The sequence below is a fragment of the Oryza brachyantha genome, chromosome 1 (assembly GCF_000231095.2).
Source record: "Oryza brachyantha chromosome 1, ObraRS2, whole genome shotgun sequence".
In the NCBI taxonomy this organism is placed as follows: Eukaryota; Viridiplantae; Streptophyta; class Magnoliopsida; order Poales; family Poaceae; genus Oryza; species Oryza brachyantha.
Genome location: NC_023163.2, coordinates 29,806,244 through 29,822,242, shown reverse-complemented (window position 1 = coordinate 29,822,242; position 15,999 = coordinate 29,806,244). Strand labels below are relative to the sequence as shown.

The window sequence follows — 15,999 nt, the reverse complement described above, 5'->3', positions numbered from 1 at the left end:
TTGGTGACTGGGTGAGAATATCTCAATTGCCGTCAAAGGGTAATTGTATGGCTTTTTTAGGTAAAAAGAACAACAATACGTTTATAAACGAAAAATAATTTATGATTAAAACTTATATATATATATAATTATATATACATGTGTGTTTTCTCTGGGATATAAAATCTAAGTCAGAAAAATAAACTATGTTTAAAAACCTTCAAATTAACTTTAAATTGAATGCTAAAAATTTAAATTTTAGCTTATAATAAGCAAATGCGATAAGACATGGGTGATAGTTTCTGTCTACATGCACGCTGACATGTAGTTTATCTTCATTCTCGAAATTTGACTGAACGGGAATGGTGAAATTACTGTTTGTATGGTAAGAAAATTAGATTGTCATTTTTTTTCTCTGAAAAAAGTGGCATTGGCAAGATCTTTATTTCTCTTCTTTTACTTTTTTTTGGGAGGATCTTCTTTTCCTTGATAGGACAATTTGTTTCTTGCTTTCGAGTTGCTATTGGGCTTTTTTCTGCAGGCTATTTCCGTGAGCTATATGGTCTGGTAGTCTGGTCTGGTCTTCTCTTGGGCTTCTAATAGTTGATCGCCTGAAAATATAACGAAAATGATAAGAGAGTTTTTTTTCTACTTGCTTCGTTCCATATTATTATAAGACTTTCTATGTTTACTTAAATCTATCTATATATCAATATCAATGTATATATGTCTAGATTCATTAGCACATATATGAATCTAGTTAAGACCAGAAAGTAGCGGAGGGAATACCATTCTAACTGCATATTGTTTCTATCTGCATTTTTTGAAGAAATTGCCTTATGATACCACGATCCATCAGAATTAAAAAAAACCATAACCTTCATGTTTTGTTAATTATTTACTGATATAGACCTCCAGTAATAGCTATGTATGATGTTAATTTATCATGTTTGACTGGCTTGCCTGTTTTTTTTCCTCTCTTTGATATGCTGTTTTTTGCGCTCGAAATCTACAATTCCGTTTCGGACTAAAAATATGGTTAACACAAATGGTTTGAGCATTTTTCCAACTGTTTTCATCCCTAACCCCAGGCATTTTCCATGTAGCTCTCTCAGGGCCCCATGGCGTCACCGTCGCTCATGATGATGACATAGACTAAGCTGAAAAATGCGGCACAAAATGTTAAAACCAGCATGGGCCATGACCCTGAGTAACACGATTCTTTGCCACTGGGTCACTGCACACGACGATTTTTGTTGTCATTTCTTTTAGAAAGGTGGTTTTGTTGTTTCCTTTGACCCCAACGAGACCAACTATTCTGACTGCTCCCTTCTCCAGTAATATAAAAAGACTTGGGTTATTTATAAAATAAGTATGGTTGGCCAAATTAAGTGGAAACAAGTAAATAACGGTGCTTTTAATTGATTGAGATGATGAGACAGACACATATGTAATTAAGTAAACATTTGCTGTCAAAAACTTTAAAAGCAGATTTATTCTTTTTTTTAAAAAAAGATACAAATTTCTCTCATAAAGTCTTTGTAAACAAAATACTCCAACATGCTTTAGTATGTTAGGCCTTGTTTAGTTCCCAAATTTTTTTCCAAAAACATCACATCGAATTTTTGGACATCTAAATAAAGCATTAAACATATATGAAGCAAAAAACTAATTGCAATTGTACAGTTATGGAATAAATCTTGAGACGAATCTTTTGAGCCTAATTAACCCATGATTAACCATAAGTGCTACAGTGCTAATGACGTATTAATTAGGCTCAAAAGATTCGTCTCGCGGTTTACAGGCATTTCTCCTAAAAATTTTCCATCTCAATACCACCTTAGGAAGGCTTATGTTTGGCCAGATAGGGTGCGTCCGCGTCGGTGTCGCGGTCGTCGTATTGATGATCCTCATGAGGCACAGGAAACCGACGGGACCGAATCGAGCGGCACGCGGTGATCGACGAGACGACGCAGCCGATGCCGATCCAAACCCCAACCCAGCCCAACCCCATCGATCCCACTGCTCCGGCTTTATTGCCCGGAACGCGCACGCCATCGGCGCCAACCTTGCCCGCGGGGCCATCAATGCGACGCACGGCTACACTTTTTTTTTTCCCCCAAATTACTCCTCAAACTAAATGAAAACAGAGTTGTACAGAGTTTATCATTTCACGTTTATAGAGTTGATTTTCAATTATATATAAATCAATTTTCTAAGGGTTCACCTAGAGATCAAATGTTTAAAAATTTTAATTCCATCGATCAAATCCGGTCACTGTTGTTGAATGATGATCTAAAGACATACACGCAAGTCAAAAATCTCATACACATTCTCTCATTACAAACTCTATGCATTACGCGTGTTTGACAAAAGAACATAAAAAAATCAAACGTTTAATCAATAGCAAAAATGATTTTCTAATCTATACTATTTAAACCGCTATAGAAAAAACAGACAATCTTTCGTCATTTAAACGTGAAAAGAGTTTAACCAACCGATCTCCCTTCCCGGGAAACCGGTGGTGTGGGGTTCGGTGGCGCATCGCCATTTTTTTCCCACGTTAAATGCTGCAGATCGATCGATCGATCCGCTAATCGTGGCCACGCTACTTGCGATCCAGCCACACAATCCTCGCTCTCGTTCACGCCTCCACGGGCCCCGGATTTGAGATCTAGTAATTGTTATTAGCAGTACTAACATAATTACGTACTCATTGAGACGTTGAGGCGGAACGGAACGGGAGGGACGATGGATGCCGACGTCGAACGGCTCTGGCCTAGTGGCCGCCGCTGTCCGTGCTGGCTGGGCGCCTCGGTACATGCACTGCTGTTGTTGCCAGGGTATTGCTACCACGTAATAGTCACATTTTTGGAGTGTATTTACATGGTTGAAGATTAGCGTTAATCGGTTAAAAATAAATATAGATGGTTTTGATTGGTGGGAGAGTGAGTTGTTGTATGTTGGTATGAACTTTGTTCTTGACCGCCTGACCGGGAGAGATTCAGATAGCTATCCTAGACCGTGTATATTTTGAGATTTTGACCAATTGATTTTTGCTCCCTCCATCCCTAACAGAAGTAATAATAAGACGTATATGGAAGCATGTATTGACTAACATATATATTTTCTTTAAATTTGATTTATTTTAAATGTTTCATCATCAAAACATTTAAACACGTTACATACATGTATACATGCACATAGGTAATATAAAAGAGAAGATAGTTATAACTATTTTTTAGTCTTATATCGGTGATAGTTGTGTCTTATATTATAAATGAAAGGGTACAATCTTATAGCTTAGCTGATAAGACCATGGCTCATAAATTAACCTTGGGATCAAAGTTTGAAATGGAGTTTCACAAACCCAACTCTAATTATTCCATTCATCCACCTCTTCGACAGGTGAAACTATAGAGCTAATCTAAACCTTTTCTTTTATCACCAGAGGCTGCTAGTATAATTACGGATTTAATGTCCAGCAATTTTACTGTAGCTAGTACACATAGTCACAGTTTCACCCGGCCGGTCACTGTCCTATATCTTAGAGTACTCCCTTAGTCCCGATTATCACTATTTACTTGTAATTTTTAATCATTCGTCTTATTTAAAAATTTAGTGCAAATATAAAAAATTATAAGTAATACTTAAACTACTTTTAATAGTAAACAAAATAAATCATATTTTTTTAATTTTTTAAAATAATACAAGTGATTAAATATTAGAAACAGAAAGAAAAAATCTCATATAACAGAGAACATAGGGAGTACTTGTAAGCCAGGAGCAGTGGACCAGACTTTGCCATCAGTCCTGGTTCGTACAACGCCTTCACTGGCACATTTAAGCCCAGCTGATCATTCATAGCTAGCGAGACTGATGCAAATCGCCATGTGACAATCTGCAAAGACCGGCAACGTATCGGATCAGATCAGACGACGGCTGCCTTTGGCTAGCTAGTGCTACCGGCTGCTGCGTTCTTTTACGGTTACGAAGATAAAAAGATTATCAGGTTTTTTAGTTATTAAAGGGTATAAATGATGGAATTAGATACTATAAAGTTAAAAATCTATTTTAAAACGTAAAATGATAAATTTTTATATATAAATCTTTCTTAAAAATTATATCGTTTAGTAGTTTGTAAAACGCTGGTGTAAAAATCGAGAAAGAAAAATTAAGAATAATCTAACTTAGCAAACGCAGGTTATCATAGTTTATATTGCTAAAGAAGCTCCAAACCGTTGTCGACGGACCACGATTATCGTGATTTTTATGCAGTTTTGCACTGCGATAATCGCGACGGACAGACCATCGGTTCTAGCTGCTACTCAGTACTGTAGCTCGGCTGGTTGGCTCGATCGCTCTTTTTATATCGCTCCGTGTCGATCGCTTACGCCCCCCTCCCTCTCGTTAATTTCAGTTCCTCGTTGCTAGCTAGTGGGGGGGTGGGGGGGGGGGGGGGTGTTTGGTGAGCAATGGCGGCGGCTCGCGGTGGGCGACCGTGGTGGTGGTCGTCCTCGTCCTCCTCGTCCTCCTGCGCTCCGCTTCTGCTGGTGCTGCTCAGCTGCCTGGCGCCGCCGTCGCGCGCCGCCGATACCGTCGCCGTCGGCCGGCCGCTGTCCGGCGGGCAGGTGCTCGTGTCCAAGGCTGGCAAGTTCGCGCTCGGCTTCTTCCAGCCAGGTAACTAATCTCTTCCTCTCTCTCTCTCTCTCTCTCGATCATGTTCTGCTCGTTCCTTTTTTCGATTGTGTAATTTGTTCTTCCACGGTGACAAATACTCCCTCCGTCTCAAAATATACTAAATTTTCACTTTTTACCTTTAATTTTGACTCTTCGTCTTATTCAAATTTTTTTTACGATTGATATCTTTGTTTTTATTAGATGATAAATCATGAATAGTACTTTACGTGTGACTAATTTTTTTCTAATTTTCTGAAAATTTTTCAAATAAGACGAATGATCAAATCGTTGGACACGGAAACCGTAGAATTTATTTTTTTGAGACAGAGGGAGTAGGCAATAGTAGGGTGTGTTTTTTTTGTGAAAATTTGGCGTTTTTTGGTTGTTTTTGTTGTTTTTTTGCGGATGATACAAGTTTATCAGGGAGAAGCTGCATCAAATAATTGGACTGTTTGGATCAAATGTTGTTACATATGTACAGTGCACTGCGTATTGTTGGTCAGTGACTTTTCATCAATGCTACAGTTCCTAGGTTTTCTCACAGAACATACTCCAATAAAGTAGTTTAAATTGTATTTTTTAAATATAAAATATGAACATGATGGTTTAGTATTTGTATACTTCCTTTAAAAAGGGACCTGGGTGTGATCTTGTATGTGCATATATTGTGTGGAACTGTGGATTTGTTCCAAGAACATTGGAACTTTTTGCACATTTGTTCATGAGGGGGGCTACCGGTCTGTTCTGATTATTGCAATATTTTAGGGTTAATTGTGAGTTTGCAATGTTTTAGGGTTAATTGAGAGTTTTCTGGATCACAGAATGCTCTGCCCAGACTGCAAACCCCCCGATTATTCCATCGTTTATTTTTAGTTTTATAGTGTTTCCTTTGCACATACTCCCGGCGTCGAAAACAAATCAACTTTTGGGATGAACATGGATAATTAGGTGTCTGAATTTATCCTTAAAAGTTGTTTTTTGGGTGGGTCAGAGAAAGTATGCTGTAATTCACTAACGCCCAGGTGTTATTATACTAGCACCAAGAAAAAAAATAATCTTATGTCCGTTTACACATCTTCCTTTTTCCCGGAGAAGAGCTACAAAGGGAATACGTTAAACTCTCCGTTCAAGCACTTCATAGTGTACCTTTAATATTATAAAAATATATATGTGAATTTAAATTTTAGAGCTTAATTTTAAAAGTCAATATTGCTTTTATCACAGTTTATATTTTAGTAGCATTTATTTTTAAATCATTAAAGATACATGTATTAAAATTTTACCTATAATTTATTTTTTAATTATTTAATTGACCATTCCGATAAGTGAATTGGTGAGACGGCAAAAGTTCAAACTTCAAACGCATGATTACAGTTTGGCCGCTCACTGCTTAAGTTTTGAACACACTGTTTCACCTAGAAAGGTTTAGGGACACGTAATTAAAGAAGAAAGAATGACCAACAGCTAGCATTAGGTGAAGACTTGCAATTGAAAGCAAATTATTCCTTTTTGGATCATGATGCTCTAAATCTCCAATGATGTGGATTCAGTAATTGACTTCCGTTGTTTCGGGCAGAGTATTACCCACTTTAACCTTCTCCGTTTCTTGTTTTACTCAAGTTTGTAACACACTTTCTCATGTGGATTTCGGTATGGAAACACTAGGATATGGTCCAAAAATCATGACATTTTTTTTTTCAAAATTATGGTCCAGCCATAAAAATTGAAGATTGTGAGTTTGATTTGTGGGAAATTTGTGACCCAAACATCATCATGGGTTTGAGGATTACCCCTATAAAACAATTTGTTATAGATTTTTAAACCCTAAAATTACTTCGGTTTGATTTGGTCACGAAGCTCACACCAGCCAAACATGATGACATATTTGAGGCTTCTTCTCTTGTGGCACTCAGCACATGTCGTCCGGTAATTGCGGCCATGAGCCTTAACTAGATCTTCATGCTCATATCAACCCAGACTTAGCTAATGTCAAAGATTTCCAGATCACATCGATCAACAGATATGCCAGGTCATCTAGCATGTGTGGAAAGAGAGAAAAATCAAATCAAAGTGAAATAGGAGTTAGAGAAAATTATAATAAACTATTTTATAGGAGAAAATCTCGAACTCTGATCAATAGATGAGGCTTATAATTTTCCTTTATGACAAGTTTATGGCCTAATAACCATTTTCTCTGTTAGGTGTTCCACGATGCTTTCTACTAGCAATATAACTAATCTAGACTGTTTATTTTTTAAGTTTAATAGATCAGATTTATTTATACTATCACAATAATATGAGAATATTTTTCCATTGATTGTAAAACTTTAAATCAGTTATCAACATTCTCATATCAATGATAATCCTGATAGTAAAATGCTGTGTAGCAAAGAGTAATATAGGCAAAGCTCTAACTCTTTTGTGTGTGCAACAGATAACTCCTCGCAGCAGTGGTACGTGGGAATCTGGTACAACAAAATCCCAGACCACACCAAGGTGTGGGTCGCTAACAGGCGGGCCCCACTCTCTGACCCGGACACGTCACAGCTCTCCATCGCGAGCGACGGCAACATGGTCCTCCTCGACCGTGCCAGGTCACCGGTCTGGTCCACCAACGTCACCGGCATCGCCGCCAACTCCACCGTCGCCGTCATCCTCGACACCGGCAACCTCGTCCTCGCCGACGCCTCCAACACCTCCGCCGTGCTGTGGCAGAGCTTCGACCACTTCGGCGACACGTGGCTCCCCGGCGGCAAGCTCGGACGGAACAAGCGCACCGGCGAGGTCACGCGCCTGGTCGCGTGGAGGAGCTACACCGATCCGGCGCCGGGCATGTTCTCCCTCGAGCTCGACCCCGGCGGCGCGAGCCAGTACGTGATGAGCTGGAACGGCAGCCGGCAGTACTGGAGCAGCGGCAACTGGACCGGCGACATGTTCAGCTCCGTGCCGGAGATGATGGCCAGCAGCGCCGACCCCCTGTCGCTGTACACCTTCAACTACGTCGACGCCGAGAACGAGAGCTACTTCTTCTACGACGTCAAGGGCGAGGTGGTGCTGACGCGGTTCGTCGTCGACGTGACCGGCCAGATCAAGTTCATGACGTGGGTGGACTCCGCCGCGCAGTGGGTGCTCTTCTGGTCGGAGCCCAAGGCGCAGTGCGACGTCCACTCGCTCTGCGGGCCCTTCGGCGTCTGCGCCGACAGCGGGCAGCCGGCGTGCAGCTGCCTCCGCGGGTTCCACGTCCGGCGGCCGCAGCAGTGGCTGCAGGGCGACCACACCGCCGGCTGCGCCAGGAGCACCGCCCTGCAGTGCGGCGGCGGCGCCCAGCCGGCGGAGCGGAAGACGAAGAGCGACAGGTTCTTCACGATGCCCGACGTGAACCTGCCCGCCGGCGGCGTGAGCGCCGCCGGGGCGGCCGCCTCGAGCGCTCATGACTGCGAGCTCGCGTGCCTCGCCAACTGCTCCTGCTCCGCGTACTCCTACAACGGTAGCTGCTCGCTCTGGCACGGCGACCTCATCAGCCTCCGCGACATGACCGGCGCCGGTAACGGCGGCTACAGAATTTCGATCCGCCTGGCCGCGTCCGAGTTCTCCGGCAGCGGGAGCACCAAGAAACTGATCATCGGGGTCGTCGTCGCCGGAGTAGTTGCCGCGGTGACGCTCGCCGTCGTGGTCACGGTCCTCGTTCGGAGAAGAAGAAGGACGAAGGCGTTGCGGAGAGTGGAGGGCTCCCTGATGGCGTTCACGTACCGTGACCTGCAGCTCGTGACCAAGAACTTCTCCGAGAAGCTCGGCGGCGGCGCCTTCGGGTCGGTGTTCAAGGGCTCGCTGCCGGCGGACGGGACGCCGGTGGCGGTGAAGAAGCTGGAGGGTGTTCGACAGGGGGAGAAGCAGTTCCGCGCGGAGGTGAGCACCATCGGCACCATCCAGCACGTCAACCTGATCAGGCTGCTCGGCTTCTGCACCGAGGGGACGCGGCGGCTGCTCATGTACGAGCACATGCCGAACGGCTCGCTGGACAGGCACCTCTTCGGCTCCAGCTCGGGCCATGGCGGCGTCCTGAGCTGGGAGACGAGGTATCAGATCGCACTGGGCGTCGCGAGGGGGCTCGACTACCTGCACGAGAAATGCAGGGACTGCATCATCCACTGCGACATCAAGCCGGAGAACATCCTCCTCAACGACGCGTTCGCCGCCAAGGTCGCCGACTTCGGGCTCGCCAAGCTGATGGGCCGCGACTTCAGCCGCGTGCTGACGACAATGCGCGGGACGGTCGGCTACCTGGCGCCGGAGTGGATCTCCGGCACGGCGATCACGACCAAGGCCGACGTGTTCAGCTACGGGATGATGCTGTTCGAGGTCATCTCCGGAAGGCGGAACGTGGGGCAGGGGCAGGACAGCGCGGTGGATTTCTTCCCGTCGACGGCGGCGCGCCTCCTGCTCGCCGGCGACCTCAAGCGCGCCGTGGACGCCCGCCTCGGCGGCCGCGCCGACATGGCCGAGGTGGAGAGGGCGTGCAAGGTGGCGTGCTGGTGCGCGCAGGACGCCGAGGGCGCGAGGCCGACCATGGGGATGGTGGTGCAGGCGCTCGAGGGCCTCGTCGACGTCAACGCGCCGCCCATCCCGCGCTCCTTCAACGTGCTCGGCGATGCCTCCAACTACGTCAAGTTCTTCTCGGCGTTGCCGTCGGTCTGACGACCATGACATCTGCACCCCATCCGTATATACGTAGTTACATATACACGTATACTAGCAAAAACTAGCACGGTGGCCCGTGCATATTGCCACCGTGCATATTGTATGGCTAGTGTTATTATAAATTTTAACTATATAGAGTTACTTATCTTGATAATAGTTATTTTTAGCTGTTAATTTGAATATTATTTTTTTAAATTATATTTTTACATAGAACTTCATTTACATGTATTCTAAATTGTACTGGTACCTCAACTCTTTTATGCATAATATTTAATTTGTAATTCAAATTTTAGATAATTCTAAATGTATGTGCATGTTGACTCTTTCTTAATTTTTTTCATATTTTTAACCAAAATTTTAAATCTTTCTAAATTGTATTTATATATAGACTTTCCCCTCAATATCAATTATTTTAATATTTTGAATTCAAGATTTGGATTTTTATAAACTTTATTACACATGGACTCTTTATTATTTTTTCTTATTTTTAATCGATCTATCTGGTTAAAAAATATCTTTTATTTTTTTCTCTCTTATTTTCCTTTGATTTTCCTTGTCCAATTAAAAAACCCGTTATTTCCTCCTTCTTCAGTCCGATTAAAATCGCAGGCTGCGACTGCAAGTGGGCTCCACCTGCGGAATGTGAATCTCTGCGACTGCATGGATCGCATCGCATGCACCTAACGATCTTTTGATTCTTTTCCAATTTTTTTTTGTCCGTATCCAACTCCTACCGTATTTCCGTTTCTCTATTTTTCTTATTTACTCTCGATTAATATACGATTTTCTAGCATGTAAGAGCGAACGTGGATGCAAACATTATTAATTTTTATAATAGTAGAAATTTGGATGATAAAACATATATGAATAAATTAAATATTTACATGTGCTTTGCACCGGGTTAAGTTAATTTTACTTAAATACTTATTTCATCTAGAGTAGATAAATATAATAATGACTTGATTTAAGAATTTATTTAGGTGTCAAAATTATAGTGTTAAATTTGCAATATATTGTCTAATATATTTGATAATAGAAACAACATTTTAAATTAAGAATCAAATCTAAATTTTAATTCAGTAATCAGCCGCTAATCATGCTAGCTATCTGCAGCTAATCTCGCTGCAACAAAAATATAGATACAGGAGTCGAACTCCAAAACGTCGGTTTGCAGATGGAGGCTGTCAACTAATCGTGTATTATCAGGACTAACGGATGGCAAAATCCACGTTTTTTTATCTAAAAAATCTCCTTGTCCGATCAAAAAATGCTTTTATTTTTTCTCTTATTTTACTTTGATTAACGTGGGATTTTCTAGCCCGTGAGAGCAAACATGGTGGCTTCTTTTTCTGTTACTTTATATATATAATATATAATATATAATAGATAGATGTACGTATACAACTTTTTAAATTAGCTACGTATTATATCTTTTTTTTTCTACGAAATATTGGCAGGAGCCAAGCTGAGAATATATTGTTTTGTTTTTGCAAGAAATATATTGGGCCGTCAGAAGCCCATTTTTAAGTATGTGGATGGGTATTTGAGGCCCAAGGCCCATATGTTTTTATTTATTTATTTATTGAGAAAGAAAGAAAGAAATGGAAATAAGCGGATAGCTTCGTCTTGCTTGGTTTGGTTGATGGGAGGTGTTATCTTGCAGGGAGCGCTCATGCCGCTCGCTGGCATGGCTCTCCCCTTGCTCCGAATCTCCAATTCCCTCCTCCCGAATCCCCTCAGACCCTCGAGAAATCCGTGCAGGAAGCATCCTTCCCGGCCGAACGCGGCCAAGATTCCTGTGGTCGTGGAGCAAAGGGAGGTGTCCGACGCGGCGGTGGCCGGTCGGCGGGGCGCTCTCTTTCTCCCCGTGGCCTTCGCCGCGTCTTCGTGGCCGCTCGCTTCGCTCGCGGCGGAGGCCGACGGGAAGGTCAGCCTCGAGTCCGTCGTGGTGGCCATCGACGACTTCAACAACCGCAACCCCTTCTTCGTGGCCGGGGTGGTGTTCGTCTGGCTCGTGGTGATCCCGCTGGTGCAGGAGTACTTCAAGAAGTACAAGGCGGTGAGCGCCATCGACGCGTTCCGCAGGCTCCGCGACGAGCCGGGGGCGCAGCTGCTGGACATCCGGCGGGGGAAGAGCGTGCGGTTCATGGCGTCGCCAAACCTTAGGCTCGTCGAGAAAAGCGCCGTGCAGGTGGAGTTCGACGAGGACGATGAGGGCGGGTTCATCAAAGAGGTGCTGCCAAGGTTCCCTGACCCCGCGAACACCGTCGTCTGCATCCTTGATAAGTGAGTGCTCCATAGCAATCTCTGATGCGATCTGGATGCTATACCTGAATTTTCTCAATGCAGTGTCTGGTGACTAGAATCCATATGAATAATGCTAGTAGATGTTCAGTATGCGTTGTGCATTACTTAGGAATTTCGAAGTCCAAAGCAATTGTGGTAAACAACTTCTAGGTGTTAGGTGTCAATTTGTTTTGTCCTGCAACTCCAAAGGTCCTGTGTGTTTGTGTTTATGACTGTAAGTGGTATATGTAGAATCTTTTATAAAGCATAGGAATTGTGTGTGTAGTTGACATGGTGATTGCAGCCAAATTTGCGTATGTGCTAAATTTGTTCTTTTGTGAAAACCATTATCTTCCTGGCTGTTACATCAATGTTACTGATAAATCGAACTAAAGGGATAAGCCCTTAATTATTCTATTTTCTGCCCTATGAATTTCAGTTATACTTAAATTTCTTGAATCAATGACAATGAATAGAGGAAAGGGACAGCTTATATCAAATCTTAGCTATTTTTTTAGTGGCCCAAAAATGCATTACATGTGAATTTCACCTCTCGAGATTTCTAAAACTTGGATAGTCAAAACTTAGCTCTGTTTTTGCTCTGTTATACAAAATCTTTCTGGCTATTACATCACTGTTTCTCATACACTGAACTAAACAGATAAGCCCTAATTGTTTCTCTTCTTTGCCCTTTGAATTTAAGTTACATAATTTCTTGAATTAATAAATAAAGGAAAATGCAAAGTTTATATCACATCGTAGCTAATTTTTCAGCCTCAAAAAAATGTATGCCATGTGAATTCTACCTCTTAATTTTTATGACTAGGACAATCAAAGCTTTGCTCTGTCTGTGCTGTATATTATTCATGTTGGATTAATTGTTTTTAAATTCCTGTGGAACTCTTTGATGTCATGTCTCGATCAACATTGTTACCGACTTAATTTTATGTTGTGTAAGGTAGCTTTGATGGTAATTCTATGAAAGTGGCCGAGCTGCTGTTCAAAAATGGTTTTAAGGAAGCCTATGCAATCAAAGGTGGGCTGAGAGGCCCAGATGGGTGGCAGGTTAGTTATGACAGTGCTGGTTTGAAGTAATATATTTGTTTAAATAAAATGCATAATACCTTGCCCTTTCTAATTCTTGCTATATTCTCAGGCAATTCAAGAAAACTATCTTCCCCCATCTGTTCATGTTTTTCCAAGGAAGAAGAGCAAACAATCAGGGGACTCTGATATTAGCACTGATGCAACAGATGACAAGCTGGACATGAATGGAAAACTGTTAGCTACCGCTAACAGTTCTGTAGTCAATACAAGCAATGCAGCTGAAGATGGTAATGAAAAGCCGAATGGAAGTACTTCAGCCATGAAACATGCAAGCAGATCATTATCGCCATATCCAAATGTATGATCCTGTTCCTTGCCTTCCAATGTTCATAAGATTTTGTGGTTGATTTAGCCTTCAGTATGGCAACATCAATTGAACATGCCTGCCTGCCTTTTATACCAAAAATTAACTCCATTGCAAAATTACATTTTCCTATTTCTTGCACAAAGGCATGTGATACTGGATCTAATAAACCGAATTTACCTTCTGTCCATTTGAAATGGAAAAATAGGGACTAACATAGTTAGCTGTCAACTTGTCATCCATGTCTTTCTGTTATATGCCTCTAGACTAAGGTTTGATTTCTCAACATGGTATGCTTAGAAAATTGTCCGACTGGTTTGGAACTTATGTACTGAAAACAACATGATTTGAGCCCATGGGAAATGCCACCAGCATACAAGAATTGCATTGAAGTTCATCATCTAAACGCTCTCTGTTCAAAAGTTTGTTCTCTGTTCCTACTATATAAAAGATGCATTATATCATGCAGTACCCTGACTTGAAGCCGCCATCGTCTCCGACACCATCAAAGCCAAAGAGCTAGAGACACTGGAAGGCAATAAGATTCTCATGACTTAACCATGTCAGTCAGTCGATTTTGCTAGACTTATAATCCATGAATATAGAGGTGATTAATGAGGATGAAGATGCTGAAGGCCATTGATGTTACTAAGAGCATGGTGGATCTTATGTTTGTAAGATGCTGTATTCCCCCCACCCCCCCCCCTCCCCACCACCACCACAAAATAGTTTTTGTAATGGCTGTAGGTTGCAGCTGATTAAAAAGTTACAGTGTAAATCTCAAAATATCTGAAATGCATTAGTGTTACGGCTCATGAGTATAAGAATTTCAGTTCCATATTGTAACCACTGTTGCAATCATATCTAAGAGGAGGTCACAGCTCACAACCTGCTTAGCTGATTTGCTCGTGTGCAACTTGTTTTTGCCCTTTTGAAGAACTAACAAAATGTATAGTCCCAAGTTCGGGAAGTGCTCTTGATAACAATGTATCATCAGCATAACTGATGGAGGTTGTGTGATCTTATTCATATCCTGATAGGCTATCTAAAAGATATTATCTGAACCGCAGAATACATGAATCAGAAATTCAGAGCTAAAAAAACGGAGACACAGCAATCGTCAGTTTGTCTCTAAAATATCTCTGTTTCCACTGTGGTTGATACTGTTCCAGCATGCATTGACCCTCACGTCCTGACTGTTCATCTCCCAGCCAGCCAGCCACCGGCGATGTACATAGCACCATTAACTCCTCTTGCCGAATGCCGATGACATACTACAGTGGCAACGCTGCACAATGGTCTCTACTCCAGGCTTAAATCGCCACTGTTCAGACCGTCTTGTTCTCTCAAATCACTATACATGTATGCAGCAGTGACATTCGATCTTCTCTCGCTCTGCAACTATCATAGTGTCGTAGACACATAATAAAGGCGACATGGAGAAGGCAAGGGCAGTTTGTTAAGGAAATGTTCTTTGCGTTTTGTTGGACCAATTTTATCATCCGTTATAGCGAGATATTATATTTTATAGCGTTTAAAATTTTATTCTAAAAATTTAATATTACCTTTTCAAGTGCTATAAGTTTTTTCTATTAGAGAAAATCAATTCCTCATTTACCCTAAGAACTCTCTCCAAACAGTTTAACGGACCGTTTTTCATTAGAAAATATATATAATTTTTAAAATAAATAAATAAATTCATCTTTCTAATCTCTAATAGCAAATACTACATCTGTTCAAAAAACTAATTATTTCTAGTTTATTTAGCATAGATCGAAGAGATATCAAAATGTACTCTTTTAATCACTTCAGTGATCAATTTTTGAATTTTAAATCGATTAAATTTCTGTTCAAAGTATCTGATCGCATTTGGAATTATGTCGGTGATTGAAATCATGTGAATAAGTGCAGAAATATTTATTATTCTGGCATAAAATTTAAATCTTATTTATAATCATATTTTGAAACATATAGAGCACCTAATTAATCATTATATACTTATCATTTGCCACATTTTTTCCTCCCGCCGAGTAGCTTCCACCGTTTTAAGGAGCCGTAACCCTGTAGCTTCTGCATAGCCTCCGAGCTGCCCAAATACCCGTTCGGCCACTCCGACCGGGCAATGGACCACTGGAATCATCCTGCAGGTCTCCAAGGCCAGATAATGGCGATCACTGGTGAGAAGTCACTCACTGCCCCGTCCCCGTCCTGCTCCTGCATTCCCCCTCCCCCAGCATCGCTAGGGAAGGAAGATCGAACGGCCGTTCATCACGTCTCCGTTTTTCTCTCACGCTTTTTACGGTTTCACCGTGGGGTTATTTCTGGTTGCCGCGAGTTGTTCGCGAGGTTTTCGTTGGGTCACGGCTTCCGAGGCGGCGGAGGATTGCATTGTACCACCACGTGCAGGGTGCAATCCGCCCATTAAATTCGTGGCAGAATCATCATACACCACCCCCGCCCCGGCCCGTCGATCGATATCGTTCGGTCACACAACGAGCACCAACCAGGACGGGAACTTTTTTTTTTCATGTTTTAAACTTCTCTGATAAATAATGTGATCTTGTCACTCAAAAATTTTCACCGTCCAAAATATTTTGGCTGGCCATGCCACCCCTCCCTCCGTGATAACTTCACGCCATCTCTTACGGGCTCATACTCTTACTTAAAACGGATACCATGTTTAGTCACAGATTAATGGTCACTGATAACATTAGGCACCTGTGACGGGTAAAGACCCGTCAAAGGTGACTTTTACCTTTGACGGAGGACAACTAAAATCCGCCACCTTTACATATGACAAGTAAATATATTAACTCATTGATGACGATCCTTATCTGTGAGGGGTCTCAATCGAGGGGTCTCAATTGAGACCCGTCACTGACCTAAAAAATGTGGCAAAAAAATTATAAGCATAGCTAGTCATAGACTTTTATTAGGCATTAACA

General features: G+C 42.2%; 2 protein-coding genes across 2 annotated transcripts; both read left to right on the top strand.

Moving 5' to 3' along the window:
- The first annotated feature begins 4,439 nt into the window (after positions 1 to 4,439).
- On the top strand, positions 4,440 to 9,576 carry LOC102714979 (G-type lectin S-receptor-like serine/threonine-protein kinase At2g19130). Its single transcript, XM_040520134.1, has 2 exons — positions 4,440 to 4,659; positions 7,094 to 9,576. Exons 1-2 carry the CDS (start codon positions 4,455 to 4,457, stop codon positions 9,352 to 9,354), a joined length of 2,466 nt encoding a protein of 821 aa, XP_040376068.1. The 5' UTR covers positions 4,440 to 4,454; the 3' UTR covers positions 9,355 to 9,576.
- Positions 9,577 to 10,980: 1,404 nt separating this feature from the next.
- On the top strand, positions 10,981 to 13,955 carry LOC102703171 (rhodanese-like domain-containing protein 4A, chloroplastic). The gene is made up of 4 exons (XM_006645085.3): positions 10,981 to 11,643; positions 12,606 to 12,708; positions 12,800 to 13,048; positions 13,524 to 13,955. The coding sequence occupies exons 1-4, from the start codon at positions 11,000 to 11,002 to the stop codon at positions 13,575 to 13,577; spliced, it is 1,050 nt and encodes a 349-aa protein (XP_006645148.3). The 5' UTR covers positions 10,981 to 10,999; the 3' UTR covers positions 13,578 to 13,955.
- Positions 13,956 to 15,999: the final 2,044 nt, after the last annotated feature.